Source organism: Puma concolor, chromosome D4 (assembly GCF_028749965.1).
Source record: "Puma concolor isolate L17-30 chromosome D4, mPumCon1.1.hap2, whole genome shotgun sequence".
In the NCBI taxonomy this organism is placed as follows: Eukaryota; Metazoa; Chordata; class Mammalia; order Carnivora; family Felidae; genus Puma; species Puma concolor.
In genome coordinates this window covers 43,889,663-43,915,218 of record NC_141679.1, presented here as the reverse complement: position 1 = coordinate 43,915,218, position 25,556 = coordinate 43,889,663, and the positions used below count along the sequence as shown (strand labels likewise).

Genomic DNA, 25,556 nt, shown 5'->3' with positions numbered 1-25,556 from the left:
GCAGGTGGTCAACTAAGTCTATGTGAGCAAACCTCGATAAAAACTCTGGACATCAAGACTTGGGCGGTGCCCTGCTTGACAATACTCCATGTGTATTGTCACACATCGTTGCTAGGAGAAGCAAGCGCAGTCTACACAACTCTACTGGGGGGGAGGACAACTGGCAGTTCTGTAGCTGAACTCTTCTGGAGCCTGCTCTATGCACTTCTTCCTTTGGCTGATTTTCATCAGTATCCTTTTGCTGTAACAAACTGTAACTCTGAGTACAACAGCTTTCAGTGAATTCTGTGGGTCCTTCTAGTGAATTACCAAACCCGAGGTTTGGAGATGCCCAACTTGAAGCTGGTATGAAGTGAGGGTAGTCTTGGGGAATCTCAAACTTTGTAGTTGCTAACAATACTGAAACACTCTTAAAGATAATTAGGTAAAATTTAGTACATTTAGTATTTTTGCAAAGAAGTGGCCCGAAGAATCATCCATGAAACAAAGCATAATGAGATGACTGAAGAAAGTTGCCAGATCCTGGCAGGGCTTTCATTTAACGAAACACGGAATCCTAAGCCATAGGGTTCCTTTCCTGAGTTATACACAGCTATATCCCTACTAACAATGAGGTATGCTCACTGAAACTACGCTTCATTGTGAAAATATCTTTTCCTAGAAGAAAGAGTGACACGCAAGAGAGAAAACAGGATTTTAATTGCAGTTTTCCCTTTTGGTAGTTGTATGAACTTCTATGGGCCACAATCGCCCCGGTTGTAAAATAGAAATGATGAAGAGATCCCAAAGAATTGGCACAAACACATGGTGAAATGCACAGTGTACTCTGAAGACTATATGACATAGAAAAGGATAACAATTTGAATTTTTTTCTACATTAGATTCACTCTGTCTTCATCTACTTCACTAAATCTCTTTGGGAAAACAAAATCTGTCTTTCCCAGCCACGCTTAATTTCAAAGGGCAAACTGAATGGATACAACTTTCAAAAAAGGTTTTCTATGAAAGCTATAGGAAGAAAGGTTTCCCACCTCACAAACTGAATAGCAAGATGGAAAAAACATTCCAATATAACAGAGAAACGTTTTCCATGAGTAGACACGATACGTGAGTTAAAAAAAAGGATCTAACTGGGATGGCAGGAAGGAAATAACATGAGATGAATGAGGACCTAGGAAATGTCACTTTTTATATCTCTTAGCTCTTCAAAGAGAGAGGATACCTCAAGGAGCTTTAAAACGGTATGCATTAGTTTCACTTCAGTTTTCTCCTAAAAGAGACAAACATTTAGATTGACTTGTTACCTAACTAGTACATGGCCCCCGAGAAGGTTAACCATGCATAAACAGGCCTGTGACTATATAAACTCAATGGAAACACACCTTTCGATTAAGAAGGCAGAGTTAAGAGGGGGAGAAAAAGGATGCAAAATCCCTGCGTGAATATCATATGGCAGACAGACACGATACATGCATTACTTTCTCGTCGCTCACCACTGCCTAAAACCAATGCCCGACCCTCGTCCTATGTTTCATTCCCAGGAAGGGACGCACCATACGCACACACATTGTTCGAACTAGAAAACCAGGCACGATCTTCAGCTCTCAATTTTCTCTCCTGCTGCATTTAACGAGTCACCCAGTCCATGGATTCCATCTCCTAATTTGTATTAAAATCTCTCCTCATCCCACCAACAATTTCTGCCCCCTTCCAATCTTTTGCCCTCACAGCAGACACAGTTCTCTTACTGAAATACACATCGTACCCTATCTTACGTCTCCTTGAGTTATTTCAAAGGCACTCTTTTGCCCTTAATATTACAAGTCCCCAGTCTTCTTAATACACCTGACACATCTCCTCATGACATAGGCCTTGATGCCCTCTTTAGTCCTTTATCCTTCCACTGTCATTCAATTCTAGCCACTGGTTAAAGTCTTTTCAGTTCTCTTCCTCTGAGCAGGTCTTGACCCCATGCCTTAGTTAAATATCTCACCTGTCGGCCACAGGCTAATTTCCCCTATGTGGTTCCTACGCACTATGAAAAATATATGTATGGGGCGCCTGGGTGGCTCAGTTGGTCAAGCGTCTGACTTTGGCTCAGGTCATTATCTCGCAGTTTGTGAGATTGAGCTCCGCATCAGACACAGAGACTGCTTTAAATTTTCTGCCCTCCCCCCGCCCTTTCCCTCTCTCTCTTTCTCTGTCTCTCAAAAATAAATAAAAACATTTAAAAAAGTAGATGCATATACACATTCGTATGTGTGTATATATGTATATGTCTGTACTACTATACAGAAATAAACAGAGATGTATGCTATTGTGGGTTGAATTGTGCCTCCCCAAAAGATGTTGAAGTTCTCTCACCACTCCCTCCCCTCCTCACCTACGAATGCAATCTTATTTGGAAAAAGCCTCTTTGCAGATATAACCAAGTTAAGATGAGGTCATACTCAATTACAAAGGGCCCTAATCCAATATCACTGGTGTTCTTATAAGAAGAGACACCAGAAGAAGCCCATGCAAAGGCAAAACAACAGGCACAAGGGAAGATGGACCTGTGAAGACGAAGGCAAAGATTGATGGCCGCTATTAGAAGCTAGGAAAAGGCAAAGCAAGAGTCTACCCAGAGGCTCAGAGGAAGCATGGCTTGGAGGACACTAGCTTCCAGAACCGTGAAAGAATAAACTTCTGTTGTCTTACGCCACCCAGTAAAGAAACCCACTGTATAAAGAAATTTGGGCTTTCTTTACCCTGAAACTAAAGCGCACAATATAAATGATTACAGCAGGTAAATGAAGCCAAATCCATACTCTACAAAGAGCACTCTGTTTACAGTGAGGAGAATATAGTTGAGTGACTCAAATGTACATTTTTGTATTCAGGGAGAGGCATGTAGTATAGTGATGATAGTAAAATTTTCTGTATATTTGTCAGATCCCTCCTCAGAGTGTAAGTTCAGAGACTGTTGTTTTCTCCTCTTCATTCATCTATCTTCAGTATCGAGCACACCCACAGGTAATTCCTAAGTAAATATTTGTCACATGAATACTTTTTTTTAAATAACTAAATTATTCACAATAACCCTACAAAAGTATCACTCCTGAAGGAAAAGGTCTTACTTAACTTTGTCTCCTCAGTACTCAACATCTAGCAATGTTTTTGGAAGAAGAAATTGAACAATGTTCAGAAACTAAGTTACTTGCCAAAATTTAACTAGTAAGTAGTAGCTCACTTAACACTTCATCTTTACTGTATCACAGGGAGGAGAGAGAAAGAAAGAATACACATTAAATCTTTTAAGCATGGACCATGCTTCCACATGGAAGTAGACGGCAAAACACAGAAGGAAAATGGCCAAGTCTTTGTTTCTGACATCACCACTGTTAGAATAACTGGTAGACATTTGATACTGATGACTTAGGTCACAGACAGAGATGGAGAAATAATCATCCCATTTAATTCATTTCTAACTACTCACCTCAGGAGTTATTAAAAATGGAAAGAACTTCTGTGTTAGAAGCATGGTTCATTGTAACATTGCCATAGTATAGATGTCAAAACCCCATGATCCACTTTGCAGCTTACTTTTTAATTGTATTATTCATTTTGAAACAATATTCTATTCTACAAGGTATTACTTAGAAAAAATTCTTCTTTTCTTTTTCGAAATGCTTTATTTTCTAAAATAGCAATAAGCAATATTACAAATGTGTGGATTCATTACAAAAGAGCTGGTTTATAATGGCACTTTGTCTTTTTTTGATGTACGCGTATTAGGTAGCAACTGACGAATTTCATTAATTATAAAAATAAAGCACACTTTTCTGAATTTGACTTCAAAATAACCTCAAAATTATTTTTAACAGCAGCATATGTTCTATCTGTAAATTTATGCTACTCACTTTTATACATTTAGAACAGAAACCAGCTTTGTGCTTTACAGCAAATATACATGGGGCAATTTGGATAATGCAAATAAATGAATAACAGCAGTACTAATAGAGCTGATCCTATTTGTGATGGCTCATTAACTCTGGACAGGATGCAATTCACTCCCCTGGATCAGGAGCTGATAATGGTACAATGTGGAGCTATTAGTAAAAGAAGGTTGCCACAGGAAATTAACGGAAGATCTGTTCACTCATTGGGAAGTCAGTATCCCCTTTTGTACGTATAACTGCATTAACCCAGGCACTCAAAAAAGTCAGCGGCAAGAAGTAGTTTGGGGACGACTACTACCACCGCTGCCGCCGCCGCCACTGCCGCTGTTACTAAGACTGCTATTGCAGGCTCGCGTTTATCAAGCTCATGGTAAGCAATGTAAGCATCTAATTACTTAAGCCTTGTAGAAATCCTATCAGGTAGTTTACAAACCTTAGCTTCATTTTGCAGATGAGGAAACGGAGGCTTGGGAACGGGCTCCAAGCCACATACCAATGAATGGTGGCGCCTTGGTTCAAACCAGGCAGTCTGACTCCAGAGCCTTTTTTCCTAACTGTTCAGATGATGACAAACTCCATCCCTAACCCAGCCCTGCCTCAACTCCAACTTCATAGAGACTTGAACGACAACAAGCAAATAAGAATCCCAGAATTTCTGTCTGAGATGTAAGCTCAGAGACACCAACACAATGACTTCCCAGGAACAATGATCAGACTCTAGGATGAGAGGGAAAGGGGGAAATGTGGTTTGAAAAGATATATTCACTAAACCTGTTGTTTTCACGTATAAACGATAGCATTAAAGCTGAACAAAATTTTAGCCCATGGGATATGCTGATGAAATAACACAGGGAGCACAATCAAAAATGTTGATAAACACTGACATTCTGTGACCTCTAGCCTGCCATTAACAAGCTGTAAGATCCTGGGAAAATCATACCTAGGAGCAATATTCCTCGGGGCTGGACTAGATCTCAAAGGCAGTGTTTTCCAAATGTTGGTCTGGGAAGCACTATAACAATTTCTGTGCTCTGGAGGAAAGAAAAAAAAACTAACTACAGTGTAGTACCTTTCTCATAAGCAGACCATATTCACGTTATTGTCTTTAATTCTGAAATCAGGTTGTTACTACATCCTTGTTATTAACATTTCAATTACGAAATGATGATGGTGAAGTACATGATGGAAGTTCTCCTTTTCTTTTTTAATGCTTTTAGCAGAACAAGAAGTTGCTTACTTCAGCTCTTTCTAGAAACTTTTGAAAGTTATGAAATCTCACACAGGGAACCAGAACTTTGATATATTTTGCAACTTAAAATGTTCAAGGTAGTCTACATTTTCATAGCACTTTATATATAGTTCATTAGATGTTTTCACACGAATTATCTCAGCGCTTGATAGTCTGTGAGACAATCTCATTTCCCACAGATTAAAAAATAGAATTCAGGAAGGTTAAGCAACTTGATCAAGGTTATGAAAGAAGAGCCAGATTCCAATCCATGGCCTTTGACCTTAAATCCTGTCTGCTTTTCTATCTGTAAGTGCTTCATAAATCTGACCAAACAACAGGATCATAAGGAGAGTGTTCTATATACAGAGAACTAATAAATCCGAGTTTCTGGGGCACAGGGACGAAGAGTTGTATCTTTTAAGAGCTCTGCAAGTGATTCTGGTATGCAGCCTCATTTGGGAACCATTCCTGAACATCAGATGGCTCCTGTCTCTGTCCACTCAGCCTCACCAGAAGGAGTAGGAGCACCAGACAGAGCTTGGTGTTTCTGGGCAAGTTCTATCACTGAACCTCAGTCCTTCATCTGTGAAATGAAGAGAATGATGCCTAATAAGTAGCGTTGTAAATACAGTTGGCCCTTGAACAAGTTGAGATTTAGAGCTACCAACCCCCCTGTGTGGTTGAAAATCCACATGTAACTTTTGACTCTCCAAAAAAACTTAACTACTAATAGCCTACTGTTGACTGGAAGCCTTGCCAATAACATAAACAGTTGAATAAAAGTATGTTGTGTGTTATACATATTATGTACTGTGTTCTTCTAATAAAGTAAGCTAGAACCAAGAAAATCTTAAGAAAATCATAAGGAAAATACATTTTTAGCCCTGTACTGTATTTATCAAAACAGCAAGTTTATGTCATGTGTTTATAAGATGAAATGTCTATATCAATATTGCTTACTGATAGAAAGCACCATAGATGATATAGGTATTACTAACATTCAACATAAAAAATGAAGAGATATTGCACAATCTGTGTTTGTATGTAAGTTTTGATAAATTTTAATTTTTTATAATAGATGGGTGTGTATCTTAAGTCAGTAAATGATAAAATAGACTACAATCTACACACATTTTGTGTATCCATGACATAATTAACCTTTTCTTAATTTTTTCCATATTTCTAAATGTACACAGTTCATCTGTTTTTCCAAATTGTTGCAAATTTCCAATTTTTTTCCTAATGTATTTATTGACAAAAAAAATCCATTTGTCAATGGACCCACAAAATTTGAAGCCATGCTGTTCACTTGTATGAGAAAAAATTATACGTAAAGTGGCTGGGTATGGTAGTCACTCAAAAATGGAAGCTATATGGGGCTCAGTCAGTTAAGTGTCTGACTCTTGATTTTGGTTCAGGTCATGATCTCATGCTCACGAGATTGGCTCCGAGTTGAGCTTCCAGCACTGAGTGTGGAACCTGCTTAAGAGTCTCTCCCTCCCTCCCTCTCTCTCTCTCTCTCTCTCTCTTACCCTCCCCTGCTTTTGTGAGCATGTGCATGCACACACACACTCTCTCTCAAAAAAATGGAAGTTATCTTAGGATTAATATTACTACTACTATTACTAGAATGAGTATACTGCCCAATAAAATGCTCTAACATTTCTAAGAATAAGGTATTTATTATAAATGGTGATGATTACAGTATTTTCCCGAAGCAAATCCACAACAATTATAGACAACCCACTCATTCACAACCTTGGGACAGTTTCTAGGTCTCAGTTTCCTTTTCTCCTTGTCTGTGGATTTCTAAGTTATCTCCTGGCTCCCAATGTCTAAGACTCCATAGTTGTATTGAACAGTTAAAGGCCCAGTTTGAGGATGTGGTTCTTACTTGAGTATTCAATAGGTAAAACTGAAATAATTCGTACTTACAGGTGACAAGTCTCTATAGTTATGCTGTCATTTTCTATCAAGACAAGTCTATCTCCAAAGCTGGATGTCAGTTTCTTTAGAGTTTATAATTCATATCTGTCTAGCATCAAAAATACTTGAAACAGTTTGCCGAAAAAGTTATAATAAGGCAAAAACAGAGCCAGAGAAAGAGCTAAGAATCTCTAACAAATGTGGTAGAAATGGAAGAGAAGGGAAAATAGGGCAGGGAAGATGATTTTTTTTTCAGGAAACTAGAAGAAACTATTGAATGTGAAAAACTTCCCATTAAATTAGCATTGAGACTTTCGACAGTTTCAAAAATTATGAAAATATGACTTTTTCTTAATGTTTCTTACTAAAGACTGAAAATATGAATGATCAATATGCAGATACAAGCTAAATAAAGGATTTTTTTCTAAGTAGAATGGGATTTATGTATTAAACTCTTTGAGGTAATAGTGAGTGATTTTCTTATAGTGATTAACTTTACTCTTGTCCTTCTAAAAAACTATACACTGCATTTAAACATTCCATCCCTATTCCTCGATGATCTTGCTATTGTCTGTTCCTTCCCTCTTTTTATAAAACTCAAGTAGATTTTAATCATGAAAACACAGGCTATTATGGTAATGGTAACAAGGATCCAAAATTATATCCATTACAAATTCATATTAAGTTGTAGTTTTTGATCCCTTGAGCATGATTAATTTGATTTATTGCTTTTACCCTTTGCTCTAGTTGTAATCAAAATGAAAACTTTTTTCCTGGTTTTAGGCGTAGTTTTCTTGCTATTTCTTTGCTGTCACTGCTCTGGCCCAGGCTCCCACTTTGCCCCACCTTGGCTCCTCTAAGAGCCTCCTCTCAGCTGGTCTCTTTGGCTCTCAGGCCTTGTACTTCAAAGTCCTACAACTGTAGCTACATTAATCTTTCTGAAACAGAACTATGATTACGTCTTTTCTCCACTAAAACTCTTTCCTGGCCACCCATTGTTAGCCATAGTCCTATCTGCCATTCAAGTATCCACTGTTTTCTCCCAAACTACCTGTCTTCTTACTGTGTTCCTGGGGGGTACTGTGCTCTTCAGCCAAACTATGTATTAGTGCCTATATGCAATCAGAGTTATCTCACCTCCTTTACCATGGTATTGCCTCTTTTCATATATTCTATAATTTACATTTGCACCCCCACAAATCTAACAAGTCACAATCCCAAGAATTGAAGGAGGCATGTTTATACTTATAACCAAATGTCCAGCACTACCACTCCAGATTTAATATCTATAAAAATCTATTCTTTCACTGCTGAGATAGGATTCCCTTTCAGTTGCCAACGTATGTGAGGCCAGCTGGCAGGATTAGTCTAGAAAAGGCAGGCCACATTAAACTCCTATGCAACAGGAAGAAAGGACACTTACTTTGCTGACCTGTCTTATTTATTTTGGTCCATTCATCATGGTACGACAGTGCAAACAGCTTTGCAGTAGATGTCAGGAGACATGGAATTTAGTCCCATTTCATGATCAATCATGTAACTTTCAGAAAACCACATAATTTGTCTGTCTTTTTTTTCATTTACCAAATGGAAATCTGTCTTTATTCCAATAGTAAACACACAGAAGGGATTAAAATTATTTTATTTGCCATTCCTTACAACATAACCTCTTTCCTCTATGTATTTGCTTTACAATTCCCTATCATTCCCAAAGCTTTTACAGATTTCATAATTCCATTTCAACATCAGTAAAAATCCCAGAGAAGGAAGCAAGCACTAAATATCACAAACAATGTTCAAATATCTCCTTTTAGGTTATTGATTAAATAATCCCTTAGGCCTTTCCTATCTCTACAATAGTAAGACTCTATATGCAAATTTGTATCTGAAATTCACATATTTCTTGTGTATAAAGCAATCTGCAGCCATGTATATATACATCATCTCCATCCTCCTACCTGAGAAGTGCTAGGACATACCACAATTTCCCTGTCTTATGCTTCTAGATCTTATGAAGGTTTAGCATGTCTGTCTCCCCTCTCATATGCAGAAAATCATGTCCGACATTTCACCTTTCTTGTAGTAATTCAATTACAGTTATTCCTTTTACATCAGAATATAGGTTTAGGTTTTCAGCAAACATGTGAATTTGGAGCGACTATTTACTGAAACATATTTTATGCTTATTCTTCTTACACTACTAGCTGTTATATTAGAGACTCCAAAGAGAGAAAAATTTCAACCAATATTATTTTGGGAGAAGCAAGGATTCTCAAAATGTCTACTTAGTGAAATATAAAAGTATATGGTCAGGTATAGCACACAAGAAATGATAGCAATTGCTTGTTCCAAAAACTATGCTGGTGATCCTAACCCAGGGTAGATTTTAAAATAAAGATGGCAGAGGCGCCTGGGTGGCGCAGTCGGTTGAGCGTCCGACTTCAGCCAGGTCACGATCTCGCGGTCCGTGAGTTCGAGCCCCGCGTCAGGCTCTGGGCTGATGGCTCAGAGCCTGGAGCCTGTTTCCGATTCTGTGTCTCCCTCTCTCTCGGCCCCTCCCCCGTTCATGCTCTGTCTCTCTCTGTCCCAAAAATAAATAAACGTTGAAAAAAAAATTAAAAAAAAATAAAGATGGCAGATGCATTGAAAACATTCTTTACTAACTTAACTACTAACTTTCCCTCTTCTTACTAACTCCCACTCAGTTGATAAATTGACACGAGAAATCTAACTTCTTTGTTATCCCTATTTTAAAGACTTGCCTGGATGAAATTTGACCTAGCTCACACTGTCAAAGCCCTTCATTAGTTTGCATGCACTTTCAAAAAATTACAGTTATAATAATGAAGAAATAAGTTTGCCTAGAGTTTACTTGGAGATTTTAGAGTTAATCTTACCCAAGTAATTCCAAAGCTCTAAGTAGATGAAAATTGATGCCTCCAAACACACACACACACACACACACACACACACACACACACACACCACATAAACATACAAATACGTTTCAGGGACAACCAAAGTAGAGGTAATTTCAGAGTCTAATACAAAAGTCACACACACATCCAAGAGCTTTTAGCCTTTCATATTCAGCTGAGACTCAAAGCAAGGGGAAAAAAAACATCCAATGCCAGCTCTCTTTTCGTTGACACAAACACAACATTTGTAGTTTTAACTGAAATTAAACCTCAATTTTCAAATCTGCCATCCTTTATAAACTCTAGAAAAGGAAACATTGAATGATTGAGATAGCAGGACCATACAGAAGCTATTTACACAGAGATGCTAAAACTTTCTGGAAAAATAGAATGGGAAGAAGCCAGCACTTACTTGGCATAAACCACTGATGCACATATCCAAAGATTCTGTGTAGCAACGAGTCCCATCTAAGACTTTAGGTGCTAGTTCAACAACCAGGGTTGTTCCTTTGGCCTGGCATTTGAGTGAACAGGGGTTGTCTGGGTCATTAGACACAGGAAGCCATTCATAAAACTGGCCATGGTGCTTGACATCATTGTGAGCGGAGCATTGCTGAGCTCGGAAATCGCCTGCTTCTGGTGGGCAGTCCTGGAGAGGAAAGGCAGGAGGGACACAAATAGGTTATGAGGGCAGCCCAAACAGAAAACTGGAGAAGCCATGTGGTCTGTCAAAGTCTTAGAAAACAAAGCAAATGTCCTGGTTGTTCCCGATGGACACTCTCATTTCATCTGAGAGTCATGATTGTTTGGCCCTGAAAATGTAAAGATCTGAGCGAGTAATCACCTTGAAATAGTTTTGGATTAAAGTTAAATGGGAAAGTAATCAGCTTGAGGTAGATCTGATTGATATTCGTCGAGAAATAGTCACCTCGACATATATTTTCTGAAAGATGTTGCTTGGTCCATGGATCCCTCCACAATGTAATACTATTTCAGTTTCCCTGTAACTTCAGTAAAACTTACTGAAGTCAGTGGGTTAGTTGAAACACATGTCTGTTGCTTTCAGTTCTAATAACGAAAGCTATGGCAACACTATAGCAACTCCCTGCACAAAGTTGTAATAATTTCATTTGAAAATTTTTGTGGGACTGTTTGTGAGTTTTTCTAAAATGTAGGGTGCACAGTATCTAGAATTAAATATGGGGAACAAAAAAGAGAGAAGAGCGTTGATGCCTGAATTTCCTTAGCTTAAGGCAACACGGCAGAGTGGAAAGGTATGGGCTTCTTGGACGCGAGCATGGCTGTGATACAGTGGGTCTCTCTGAGTCCAGGTTTCCTTTTGTTTAGAACAGAAGCAATAATACTCAGCTCTCAAAGTCACTGTGAGAATTTCATGGGCTTATGTCAGCCAAATACTGGCACATGGAAGACTGTACGTGGTAGCTATTACTATGATTATTCAGTGAAGCTGCTGAAGAGAAAAAGCTGGAGAATTATGAGATCCTCTGAATTTGAATTTTAAATCACATTGGCAGAGAACAATGGAAAATAAGAATATTTTAAATGTATACTTTATAAAGGGCATTTTAAAATTAAAACTATAACTCATGATGCTTACTCTCTAAAACACGATACTCTTTAGTAAAAGGAAACAAGATTCAACCTTAAAAAGGCAAGTACCACCTGTCCCTCGGAAAGGCTTTCAGATAGATTTATTTTATTCCACATGCATTCTGATTAGGATTTACTATGGAAGATTATAGAATATCCATTTGTTGAAAGGACTTTACTATAATTTTTAAAATCTCAATTAGGGGTTTGCATGCAGGCTTTAGGAGGTCCTACTTCCTACGTGATCATTTCTGAGGGTTCTTCTTATACAAGGGTTCCTTCTCTTTAAAGAAGCATTGTGAGAATAGCATTACTCTATTTTATAAAATGGAATTCCTGATTCTTTTTTTCAAACTTTAGTGGTACTATTGAGTAGCATATAAGATTTTAATATTTGGGGAAGCATAAATTCTTTCCGGGCAAGATGGTATATAAACAATTAAATGTTTATTTAAGATGAACATAAAATAGCTTAAAATACAATATAAAACCTCAAAGGTACTTTACTGATAGTATCAGATGTGCTGTTGGAGTGAAGAAAACATAGTATGAAAGGAAAAATAATTTACATAACACAGGTATAGATACATGAGTACCCAACAAGGCTTAAGGGATTTCAAATATTGTCTGAAAAAAAGTATAATTAAAATTCATTACTTATTATTACTAATATTCTTTTAGAGAGAAAGAATGAGAGAGAGACAGAGCATGCATGTGTGAGCGGGGGAGGAGACAGAGAATCTGGAAGAGGCTCCATGCACAGCTCGGAGCCCCTCACAAACTTGATCTCAAGACCGTGAGATCATGACCTGAGCAGAAATCAAGCGTCTGATGCTTAACCGACTGAGTCACCCAGGCACCCCAAAATTCATTACTTATCAATTTCATACATGAAAGGCTATAGTTTAAAACCTTTTAAAGGTCTATGAATTAATCAGTAAGCATGTGTTATACTTTGTTGTGATATTTGGTTGTTCGTCATGAGAAATAAAACAAAAACCACACATTGCAAAACTATACTATGAATCACACAACAGGTAAATTGTAGGATGTTAACACAAAGTATCTGAACCTACATGCTTTAACGCTAGCTCCTTTCAGTCTCTGCTTAGACCTCACTCACTTCTGTCCTGACATAATCCTATGGCTGAACACTGCCCACCAATCTACACATCCTTTTCCTAAATTTCCCCCATTTGAGACACAACAGAGATTGTAAGTAAAACCTACTCTCTACAATCAACAAGTTTCCCTGGCTGCCACTGCATGGGAGCTTCCACAGCAGTACTGATAGTTTAATTAATAATGTTTAAATAGTGTTTTCAGTTGCAAACTACCTATTATCTCAAGAGTCGCTTGCTTTCTCAGTGGTACAAAAGAAATATTGAAGCGGACTCAAGAAAGCAGAACACTGAGGAAATTGTTTAGAACGGTCCCCAACCCCTCTCGTAATTTTTACCTCCTTTTTCTAGAAATAAAAGTGAATCAGCTGTAAGGGAATTACAGGGTCAAGCTGAATCACCTCTGCATGAAAAGTAATAAGGGTAATACATAATTAAGAGACCTCTTAGTATGAACCAGATATAATTTTCTGCATTTATCCAATTCCAAGAAAAGTGTCAGTTATGTTTTTAAATTGATGTTACATAGTCTTAGTACAGACCTAAAACTGCAGAGTCTCTTCTATTCAACAAACTGTGTTGAGTCTTCCCATCTTTACTAAAATAAATAAGACTCCAAGGCATTCAAAGTTAAAATAAGTAAAAAGGTAAAGTATTAACACTTTTTTTTCTGTGACAAAACAGGGGTTTTTTTTCTGTGACAAAAACAGGAAACATAGAGAGCCCATGAGCACATATGTTCCTGTTCGCAATTCACCTGCTTCAAATAGCTCTGAGAGTAACCTGTTACAGGTTTCATGAACTTTCATAATGGGAGAAAGGTCTCTAAAAATAATAATGCTTGTGAATACCTTTACTCACTTTTATCATTACTATCTTTTATTCAACCCATATTTTTGCAGGGGTGGGAAAATATATTTTGCTAAATTGAGAATGCACTTAAAACCCAGAATTCAGAGTTGGAAACTGAACTTGAACCTTTTTAATGTTTCAGTTTATTTGTACTTGGCAAAATGCAACTTCCTGTTTTAAGAAAAAGGACTTAAGAGGACTTATAAAACAGGTTCAGAAAGCTTCTTGGACATCAAATAGCTCTTACAAAATAACATTTTGATGATTTAAGTGTAAATGAATCAGAAACATATGAATCAAATTTCCCTTGAAATACACATGTTTAAAAATTAAGGGAAGAAGGATTTGGCAAAAGCTTCTTTGTTGAACCCAAAACATCTCAAGCATAGTTCAAGACCCTCACTGAACCCCTGATACATCTGTATCACCCAGCTGCAGAGTGGAAACTCAAGCAGTCATCATAGTCTCTTGTCCCACCAGTATGATCATAATAATTACAACAGAACAGTTCTCATTTATACAGAGATTCACCATGGACAAAAGGTTTTTAGTTTTTAATTATAATTTAGTCCATGAGACCACTATCTTTTCTAATCTTCCTAAAAGTAAGATTTAGAAACCGATGCCTTAATAGCTTTGAAAAGTATTTAACGTCTTATCCTGGGCATCATCTGTGAAATATCAGCTTCTGGAGAGATGCTTTATGACATGATATGTCATCAGTTCTGCCCATGAGATGTGGTTTTCCTTGGGTTACACTGAATGTTGAATGTACTGGATATATACTATGTGATTTTGGTTCTCATAAAAGCTTAGGAGTAGGAATCATGAATTTTCAATGGAGATAATTAAAAGAAGAAAACAAATGAATTCAAATATAGAATATATATTCCATATATTTATATATATGAATCGAACCTGGATCATAGGTACTAATGATGAAACAATTAAAATTATTGAAAAGTCTAGTGGCTATTTGAACTAAACACATCCTCCACCAAGAACCTGGCCAAAAACATGGTGTCGAAGGATGCACCCGATTAAAGATCCTCAACTTCCAGCCTCTCATATGTCTCCAGAAACACCATCAAGTAGAAATGGAGCAAGAATGAGCAATCTAACACTTTCCCTGGCCTTCTGTCTCTTTCTAACTGCAATATGCCTGTGGATTAACAACTCTGTGTCAGGTTACTGAGTTAGGATTTCCTCACTCTGAAAAACTATATTTTATTTAAATAGTCAGATGATCCCATGAATTTACTGTATTTAGCCATTAATACAATATAATAGGTTTTCTCTCCAATTTTTAAGCACTCAATCTGAACAGTAACAGAATTTTCTTTTTTAAAAGCACAGAAATAAAATCTGACCTTTTATTTGCTTCCATTATAATTCATAAAGTCCGTGGAGTTCTGCCATATATGAATCCAATTCAAAACACTTTCTGGTTAATCAACTAGCCAGTGGGAAAGATAAGATGGATCCCAGATGTCCCCTGATGATGATAGGTGGATCAGATTACATGGTGGGATAAAAGAGAGTTAGGCTTTCCAGAGTTTACTCACTGGGTGAAATGTAAAAGATGATATCTCAGCAGCTAAGGTGGCAGGATCTGAAGGGCTTTAAAATGGTTTTGAAAAAATATACAGAAAATAGATTCAGGGTCAGGAGAAGCATTACTTTTTCTTTATTTTCTTTCTTAAAGAAGACATTTTTCTTTCCAGAGGGACATCTCTCTGCTTTGACTCTGTCATTCACTGGTTGGACTTTTCTGCTAATTTTATATATATATGCCATATTCTCATTCCATGGCTTTATTTACAGAGTCACTATTAATACCTGACAGTATCAAGAAAACACTGGAAATTGTATTTAGGTGGCCCTATGAACTGTAGTAATGGAAGACATCTATGCTTCCCACTGCCTTTCCCTACCTTGCAACTGTTCTGGATCTTCCACCTCCCCTTCATCCTGCCCTAACCCCTCACTCTTCATAAAAGCTACTATGCAAGAAAACAAAATCAAAATTGCTTCATCAGGCATTTACTCTATTCCCCAGCAATTCTGGATTGCTACTTTATGATAAACACATATACAGAAATTTATCACCTACTTGATGACTTTAGAAAATCTTCCTAGTTCTACGTTTTACCCTCAAAATATTAGGAAACCTCAATGTACTGGTGGTAAAACAGGAAAAGACCACAGGTTTCCTTCATAATAAATGAATGGAGGCTCTGGAATGGAATGGAGGCTCTGGAGCTCTAAAGCTCTCAGATCTCTTAGCACATGTAAGTAGATGGCAGGCTGCCTCTTTTAGGTATTGTTGTTGACATTACTTGGCTTTCTGCTTCTTTTATTCAAAGTCAAGGTGAAACCACTAAATAGTAAATAACCACTGATACCACCCAATTTAATATGATATTTTGTTCTCAGAAACATAACCAGTGTTTCAATTTCTATTTCCAACTCAGACCCCTCTCCCGGACTTCAGACTTTTATATACAAATGCTCCTTTACCATCTGGATATCTGAGAGACCACAAACTCCCCAAGTCCAAACCTGGACCCCTGATGATTTCCCCCTCCCCAAATCTGTTCCCTCTGCAGTCTCACCTTCCCAGTCCCCATCAACTCCATCTTTTTCAGGCAGTGGTTCTCAAACTCAAGGATACATCAATGTCACCTAGAGGGCTTGTGAAAAATACCAGATTGCCGAGGCCTCACCCTCCAGAGTTTCTGATTCAGTAGATGTGGGGTGGAGTCCAAGACTGCATTTCTAGCAAGTTCCTTGATGATTCTGTTGTTGCCAGTTTGGTGACCACACTTTACGAACCACTGTGCCTTAGAGTCATCCTTGACTTCCACACCCAATCCATTGGGAAAGGTTGGTTTTATAAGCACAGTATGCAGAATCTGACCACAATCTAGTCCAAACCACCATCATGTCACCTGTATTCTTGCCATAGTCTCCTAACTGATCATCTGTCTTCTGCCCCTGCTCTCCTAGAGACTTTTGTTAATGCAGCAGCCAAAATGAGCTTATTAAAGCATAAAGCAAACTGTGTAAACTTTCTGCTACAGCTTTAAAGTGGCCCCTCGCGACATTCAGATAAAAGCCAAAATCCATATCTCAGATAGAGGTAAAGATCTGGCCCCATCACCTCCTATTGTCTTCTTTATTCACTTGGCTCCAACCAAGAGATTCCCAGCTCTCTCTTGGACACTACAGGAATGTTCTTACCTTAGGACACATAACTTATCTATTTCCTCTGCCTAGAATTTTCTTTGCTCCGATTCCAAGTGGCTAATTATCTCACCTTCATCAGGTTTTTGCTCAAAAATCACCTTCTCAAATAGACCTACCCTGAGTACTCTCTGTAAAATTGCAACAACCACTCCCACTACTGATTCCTCTTTATCCTCTCAACTTTTCCTTTTTCCCTATCACACTTTATCACCTTCAAGTATCCCATATAATTTACTTTCTTATACTCATTTTTAATTGCCTGTCTCCTTCCACTAAAGTATAAGTTCCAGAAGGGCAGGAATCTCTGGCTTTCTCTTATATACTAGTACTCAAATATTCTTTGAAAGAATGAGTGACTAACATATTAAATAAATGAACCAGAGGTCCCATTTTTCATTGTAGAAACTCCAATTCTATTCTCTCAAATCTTGCAGGAAATCTAAATCTTGATAGTTTTTTCATGGGTGGGATATCTAATTCTTCTTTCTTTAAAATATAAATTTACAAGAATACTTGCACATTTCAGACACAAAGAAAAGCGAGTAGGGATTCTTGCCTGCTTAGGCAGAATAGGCAGATTGATATTTCCTCCTCCACATAAACAAATTTAACAGGGTAATATTAAGAAACATAAAATGTGCTGAAATTATTTATTATTCAATAAATAGCCAGACATTTGTAAATTTTATATAACACTCCATGTTATGTGCATGCACTATAAAGTGCTAATGGTAAGGTATCGAGCTCTATCCCAAAAATGTTGGCCACCTGCTTATAGTAACATCAACATCATCATCAAAAGCATTTATTTGTAAAAGACTGTTAGCTGCTACGTAAAATGAAATTAAACAGACATCCCTGCCCTGTCTAGACAGTCTGTATGGAGACGATTCTATTATATTTCAAGAACATAATATTTAAATCTCTAACACATCGTTGTGCGTGCAAAGAACAGAAAATGGGATCAATTCTGGAGGGTGGTGCTATAGTAGGTAGAGGCCATTCTCGGCTCATTCTTCCTCTTTTTTGAAAATGCCAGCAGACTTTCTTGGGACACTGTATTTTCATATATACAAGATATATTTAAGAGTCCTTGTTTTTGTTCTCTTTTTCCCTGGTGTAAAAGATTTGCAGATTTCCATTATTCTTTTTCCAAACTGTCAACACTTTTGGAAAATAAATATTTAAGGGAAATTAAGTGCCCACAAAAATTAATCATTAACCATTTTAATGCCTTACTACGGATCAGGTTTATTCTCAATAAAATAACATCTTTACAGATTTGTGTCCCTGTAATGGACATGGAACTCTCATAGTTTATTCAAGCTTTGGGTGTGCCCCACTCTGTGCCTACAAAGGGAACACTGGTCACAGGTATATCAAACAGCTCCAAACCATTCCTGTGTGTTATTCAAGTCCAGACATAAGAGATTCAAAATGTATGAGATAATAAATCACTAACCGCACCCTGCTTACTCGATTAGAGCTCGTTATCTGAAAAACAAATGCTTTGCCTGGCTAGTTTTTAACGACTCCAGGCATCTGAGAGTTGATCTAAGTAAAAACATTTAAAACATTTAGTTTTAGAAGTTCAGTTTTTGGTTTTTTTTTTTTTTTTTCCTTTGGGTAGCTTTTATTTCAGTGCTTTTATTTTTTCTCCTTTGAACAATGCAGGCTCTTGGAATCCAATTCCCCAGAGGTATTTGTAGGACTGGTTGTAGTTTGTCATGTTAGACTCTTAAATTCTCTCAATTTTGAAAATATTCATTCCTTGAGGCCTTTTATTATTTTTAGTCCCTTTCTTTGAATTAGCTCCAATTTAGCAGTATCTTTTCTTAAATCAGCATTTCTGCCTTTTTACTATTTTTTTACAGTCTAAAAGAAATGTTCTTCCCCACCCCTGCCAAATTAGCATATTTGAAGTGGTAATTTGTAATTTTTTTTGGAACGTGGCATACAATCTCATTTTATAAGCACACAATTACATAGCTCTTTGTTGTTGCTGCTGTTGGTTTCAGGCTGCGTTTACCAAAATATTTGTGGCGGAGGGTCAGATCAGAGGAAAGACTAGTACAAGGGGACCATGTTACCAGGTAAATACTTAAACTGTTACTATTGCTTGGGCCTGTTGCATAACAATTTCACTATGTTTCTATTGATTGGGAAAAGGTAATAAAGCTTGACACGTTTCAAAGGAGCAAATATGAAGACTGAAATTGTCGCCTGGAACACGTGGTGCTTACGCCAGTCACTTGAAAGAAAAATGGAAAAAGACAATGTCTAGAGCAATTTGCAGAGACAATTAAGACCCCAGCATTCTGTCTTCACCTTCTCTCCATCCCCATCTACACCAAACCACCCGATGCTGCCTGCAAGCATCACTTCATTTTCGCTGTCACCAGATCCTGACAGCTGTCTGTTTTTCTGGCACTGTATCTAATCAATGCTCCTTTTTGGAGGCAGGTAACACAGGACTGTGAATGACTTGAAATACCTGTGGACACTCTTTGGGTAAAGGACCTAGAAGTTGTTTGCTATCTTTTCCCAGTTCCCTTTCTAAGTCTCCTCCCTTTTTCCCTTTCTTTTATTCCTAAGGGCCTACCTAGGACCTGCATGTGTCACTGATCATATCTCTGCCTTCTCTCTCATCCCAGACCTCCTTTGCACCCTGCCCAAGAGGACAGGTCTATCACTGCTCCTTTAATGCTTGTCTGTCCAGCTTCCAATTGTAGCTGTCAATTGGACTGTTGGGTGCCATTTTCTGAGCACAGTGAAAGGAGTCAGCTCCTAAACAAAAGGGAAAGGTCTACCCCTCCCTAGGGTCTCAAGATTTACCCTGGTCAAAGGTGGCTGGCCCTGGGACACAAATGGGTGAATACAAGTAAACTGTGAAAATCAGTATGGGCACATGGGAAGCACTCAATAAATGTATAGTATTGCTATTATTCCAATGCCACAGAGGGAGGAGTTATTCCTGAGTTACATAGCTCCAGGGGGCTTCAGAGGGACCTGACTGTGCTTTTTTCATCCAGTTTTGCCTTCCCCATTGCTTTGCTGCCTCTAGAACTACTTTATTTAGTTGTTTAAACATCATTTTAATTAAAGTGACTTATATGAATGTCTTAACATATGAATCTAATCAAACAATATCATGTGCCAAATTTACTGGGTTATAAGTTTAATGGATGACAACGCTCAACTTTGTTCCTATGTGCTCATACTTCTTAGTTTGTTGATCTTGGACCATGGACATATTTTAAGAAACCAAAAAGGAATTATAGAAATATATTTTCTGACCCCTAAACCCCAGTGTTTTCAGGTTGTCCTCTGAAACTTAAAGCATGGCCTTTGAGCACCAGCCTCATCCTGAAAGCATGTTGCTCCAAAGTTGATTTTCCTGTTCTCTTCCTATAACACTTCCATTTCCTTGAGTGGGCAGCAGTAGGTAAAAGTAAAGAGGGATGCAAAAAGTTTCAATTTATCTAGAGTAAGGTTTGCTGAATAATAATGCTTTCTACTTAATCACTCCTAATAGCTGTTAATTACGTATGTTCAAAAAAGAGACACTTGCCAAATACCACGCTATGGGGAAAGTCAGTTATACATGACTTTGTGATGCTTACAATTTAAGGGGGAGGATAAGTACCAAGGCCATGTATCAAGCTCATAGGATGACAGGAAGAGGGGAAGGCAGTTCAATATTAGAGGATAGCTCTTGGACAGAGGTGACCTCCCTTCCTGTTTTGTTTCCCTTTAAGCCTGAACCTGGACAAGACAGAGAAGAAAAGGGCCATGGAACTGCCTCCTCTCCCTGCACACTGTCAGTATTACTTAGAACTGTTTCAGTCTGTTTCCCTGTTCTGTGTGGTGGCTTCCGTATTCACTTGGCTGACTCCTTAAAGCTTAGGTATCACTTCCTGGTGATTTTCTCCGACAGTTCCCTATCCTCAGCCTGTGTTGGGGCAACTCTCTCCAAGATGCCATAGCACCCGTACTTACCTTCATCCTTGGATTTACCACCCTGTGTTGTATTCTTGGTTTACTCAGGGCCTACTGAAAGCCTTGCACAAAATTAATGAGAAATAATTATCTGTCAAGGATTGGGTTAAGAGACTTCCGTATGCAACAACATGTACAACTAGATACTTTGAGGAAGCTTCCCACCACAGAACACCTAAAAATACTACAATTTGCAAAAATAAAATTAAAAAAATAAAAGTTAAATGGACAGCTGAGTTGGCAAGGAGTTTTCCTCAGAGACAAAAGCAATGAGGAAGCATGAATCCAGAGAGGAAATTGATGGATATCCTAAAGGGATCTGCTGGTTTCCTGGTGGTTTTTAGCTTTCCATTTTAATAGCCTGTAAGAGCATGGGACAAGGGGTAACGTCTATGGACTGCAAGTTGTGGAAGAGGATCAAGATTCCCTCCTAATGCCAAGACCCTAAGACAAAACTCTCGAGAAAGAATAAACTAGGAAAAGGAAAAAAAAAAAAAAAAAAACAACAACAACACTCAGTTTATGCAAAAGGCTAATCTATGGAGATAGTAAAAAGATTAGTGGTTTCTGGGTTATGAAGAAGGGAATGATGAATAGATAGATCACAGGGATTTTTAACGCACTGTAACTTCTCTGCATGATACTACAACAGTAGACATATGAAATTATACATTTGTCTAAACCCATAGAATGTACAACACCAAAAGTAAATCATAATGCTAACTATGGACTTTGGGTGATTATATGTAAACAGGTGATTGGAATAAATGCACCACTCGGAGGGAGGGGGGTTGATAGTTGGGAAGGCTGTGCTTGTGAGCAGAGGCACGTGGGAAATCTCTGCACGTTTTGCTTAATTTTGCTGTGAACCTAAAACTGCTATGAACAACAAAGTTTATTTAAAAAGATAAAATGGACTTTTAAATACAGAGAACAAACTGAGAGTTGCTGGAGGGGTTGTGGTTGGGAGGATAGGCTAAATAACTAAGGGGCATTAGGGAGGACACTTGTTTGGATGAGCACTGGGTGTTGTACATAGGGGCTGAATCACTGGAATCTACTCCTGAAATCATTATTGCACTATATGCTAACTAACTTGGATGTAAAGTAAAAAAAATAAATAAATAAAAAGTAAAGTGGTCTTGACTAGTGCTGATCACCACCCCCTCCCAGTGTCATCTTCCTGAAAAGCAAATGTAAGTTCTCCCAGAAAGTACACATTAATCCAGTCTACAAGGCATGCTGTCTTAAATTCCAACAATCATGTAAGCACACAGGAATATCACAAAACATATGAGGAAACAAGATGGCATGAAAAAGAGACAGCAGACATAAGAAAACAAAGAATTCATATAGTAAAATTATCAGACACAAAATGCAAAATAAAATTTAATGTGCTTAAGGAAAATTCTTAAAAAGAATGTTAAAAAGGAATGTAGGCAAATGAAAAATATAAAAGATCATTAGAGACTTAATAGACGGAACAAAAAGCATATTAGACAACGGAAGAAAGAGTTGAAGACATTCTAGAAAATATAGCATAGAAAGACAAAGATATAGAAAACATGAGAAAATCATTTTCTAAGAATTTTCCAGAAATAATTAAAAATACAATCTCAAGTCAGAAAGTCAAATGAAAATCATACAGAATAAATAAATGATCTGCTCCTACACCAACCATAGGTAACTGCAGAATGCCAGTGATAAAGATAAAACCATAAAAGAAGTAAGAGAAAAGACAAAGGAAGAACAATTAAAATGACAGCTGGCTTTTCAACAGCAACAATGGGAATTAGAAGTCAATGTACACATCTTCAAAGTGTTAACAGAAGATAAGTATTTTCACAGGAAAAGTAATATTTAAGACAACTAAATAACAGATATTTTACACAAACAACAAGAAAGCCAAGAACACTTATTTCCACTGAACCCTCACTAAAAGAACTTCTAAGGGATGTACTCCAGACAGAAAAAAAAATGAGCCTGAAAGATCCAGGATTTAAGAAAGAATAGGGATCAAAGAAAATGGAATATTTCAAGTACATCTAAATAAACATTGACTATATAAAGTATCTGATCTGTTGGGTTAATAAAGATGAGCTGACTATATCAAGCACTGGGCTATATAAAATATCTTATCTGTGGGGTTAATAAAAACAGCCCAAACACTCGACAAGAGAGGCATATAAGTTTGAAGAAGGGTAATTAGAGTTAAAATGTTTTATAAGACCTGAATTGTTTGATACACAGGTATAGATACTACTTAACCTTAGCCTTTCAGTATGCATATAAAATTCAGAGTAACCACTAAAAGAATAGCAATAGATGTTTAACTTTAAAACCAGTAGAAGAAGAACTATAACAACAACAACAAAAGGTCTCAAAAGTTCAAAGAAGGCAAAAAGGAAAAAAAGAAATACTGAAGTAAAAAATAGACATCCCAAAATCAGTTGGTAGAAATAATTCCAGTTTTATCAGTAATCATAGTAAAATGCAAATGGAGTAAAGAAAGCAAAGATGACCAGATTACAATTTAAAAAAATGTTGACATTATGGGGTGCTTGGGTGGCTCAGTCGGTTAGGCATCTGACTTCAGCTCAGGTCATGATCTCTCGGTTCAAGGGTTTGAGCCCCATGTAGGGCTCTGTGTTGACAGCTCAGAGCCTGGAGCCTGCTTTAGATTCTGTGTCTCCCTCTCTCTCTGCCCCTCCCCTACTCATGCTCTGTCTCTCTCTCAAAAATAAGTAAACGTTAAAAATTTTTTTTAAATGTTGACATTAGATATTCACAAAATTGTAGATAGAGAAACATTGAAAGTAAAAGAATAGCAAAAAATGTAGGAGATAAATCTAACATAATGAAAGATAGAGAAGCCATAATATCAGAGAAAGGTTTTAAGGCGAAAAGCATTAGTACTGATAAATATGGTCATGACATTATGAATAAAGTTTAAATTCCCCAGGAAGCTAAAACCAATTTAAAATGCATATCTGTCTAATAAGATATGTTTGAAATAGTCCTAACAGACCACAAGGTGAAATTGGCCAATTAACCACTAAAGTAGAATATTTTAAAAATCCTTCTCTCAAGCAGGCATTGAAGTAAGAGATTTGAAAAGCACATTTAAAATGCTTGATATACTCATATATAGAAACTTATACCTTCAGATCAGAAAATAACTGTTCTCTCCCAAGAACACATGGATATTATGCCATAAAGCAAATCTCAACAAACTTCAAAGAAATGGAGTAAAAACAATCATTTTTAACAAAATTACCATAGAATGATTAGAGATCAATAAAGATATTTTTAAAAAGCACCATATATTTGGAAGTTAGTAGATGGTAAATAATTTTCAAATTTCCATTATTTTTGCTTCAAGTTGTAAATACCTAGAACTTAATAATGAAATTCCCTTTACCTATTCAACTATTAGTTGAATAGTTATATGGGAAACAAGAAAGTCTGAAACTTATTACATTGAGCATCACACCTAAGGAATTAGGAAAAGTACAATAAAATAAATCCAAAGGAAGCAGATGAAATACAAATGATACAGGTGCAAATAAAACAAAGATCGAGGAAACAGAAAATACAGAAACCATAGACTCAACAAAACCAAAGACTGGTTACCTAAAAAGACTAATAAAGTAGATAAACTTCTGAAAACTTTATTAAATGATAAGATGAAGAAAAAAGGAATTTCAACCACTATTATAAATGCAAAAAGGGAGACAGTTGCAGGTACACCTAGAGTTAAAAAGATAGTAACAGAAAAGCATGACCAGCTTTATGCCAATAAATTTGAAAATTTTGTCTTAGGAAAAAATCATTCAAGAGGAAAAAATATTCAAGAAGAAACAGAAGTAACAACAATAAAAATACAGGTTTACAAAGTATTTACTATGGACCAAGTATTATCCTATGTAGGTTACATATATCAACTCATTTAGTCCGCATGACAATCCTATGTGTCCCATTTTACAGCTGAGAGGACTGAGGTACCATGAGGTTAAATGACTGTTACACAGTTAATAACTCAATGTTGAGACTGAACATAGACAGTGTGGCCCCAAAGTTCACTCTTTTAACTACTATGCTCCAATTCACCTTAAAGATGTTCAATCAGTAATTAATAATCTTCCCACAAAGAAAAAAATCTTGCTCGCAACTTTACAAAGTTTACTAGACATGAAAGGAACAATCATCATCTAAAATAAATTCTTACAAAGACTAAAAAAAGAGATAACACTTCCTAATTCATTTTATCAAAACCAGATAAAGATTGCATATGAGAGAAAATTACTCATAAACATACATGCAGAAAACCTAAACAAAATATTGGCAAATTCAAACCAGACGTACGCAAAAAATATAATATATGTGACTAAGTTGGGTATATTCCAGCAGTTCGCCCACAAGATTAGACAAAAGTTAAAGTTATATAATATCAAGCATTGGCAAGGATATGGAACCCAGAGAACCTATATAATTCTTGTGGGGATGAGAATTGAAACAGTCATTGTAGAAAACTTTGGCATTACTTTGTCAAGTTTGAACCACCACTGTCTTATTTTGTATTTTCTTCTTACTATGGCTTTTCTTTATTACCTTTTTCTTTCTTCTCTAACTTCTATTAAGTTGGCAAGATTCTCTTTATTTTCTAGTATTTCTTGTGCTAGTTTGGAACTTATAGATTGCACTTCTG

At 37.0% G+C, this 25,556-nt stretch overlaps 1 protein-coding gene across 6 annotated transcripts in view; it reads right to left on the bottom strand.

The window, feature by feature from the left end:
• ADAMTSL1 (ADAMTS like 1) overlaps positions 1-25,556 on the bottom strand; it is an 885,884-nt gene that overhangs the window by 282,403 nt on the left and 577,925 nt on the right. For all 6 annotated transcript variants that reach the window (XR_015243567.1, XM_086685377.1, XM_086685374.1 and 3 more), the window contains one exon: positions 10,429-10,665. Coding sequence is in view for 5 of the 6 variants with exons in the window: in XM_086685377.1 (XP_086541503.1) it covers positions 10,429-10,665 (237 nt within the window). In the remaining variant the exon portion in view is untranslated. The remainder of the gene's footprint in view (positions 1-10,428; positions 10,666-25,556) is intronic.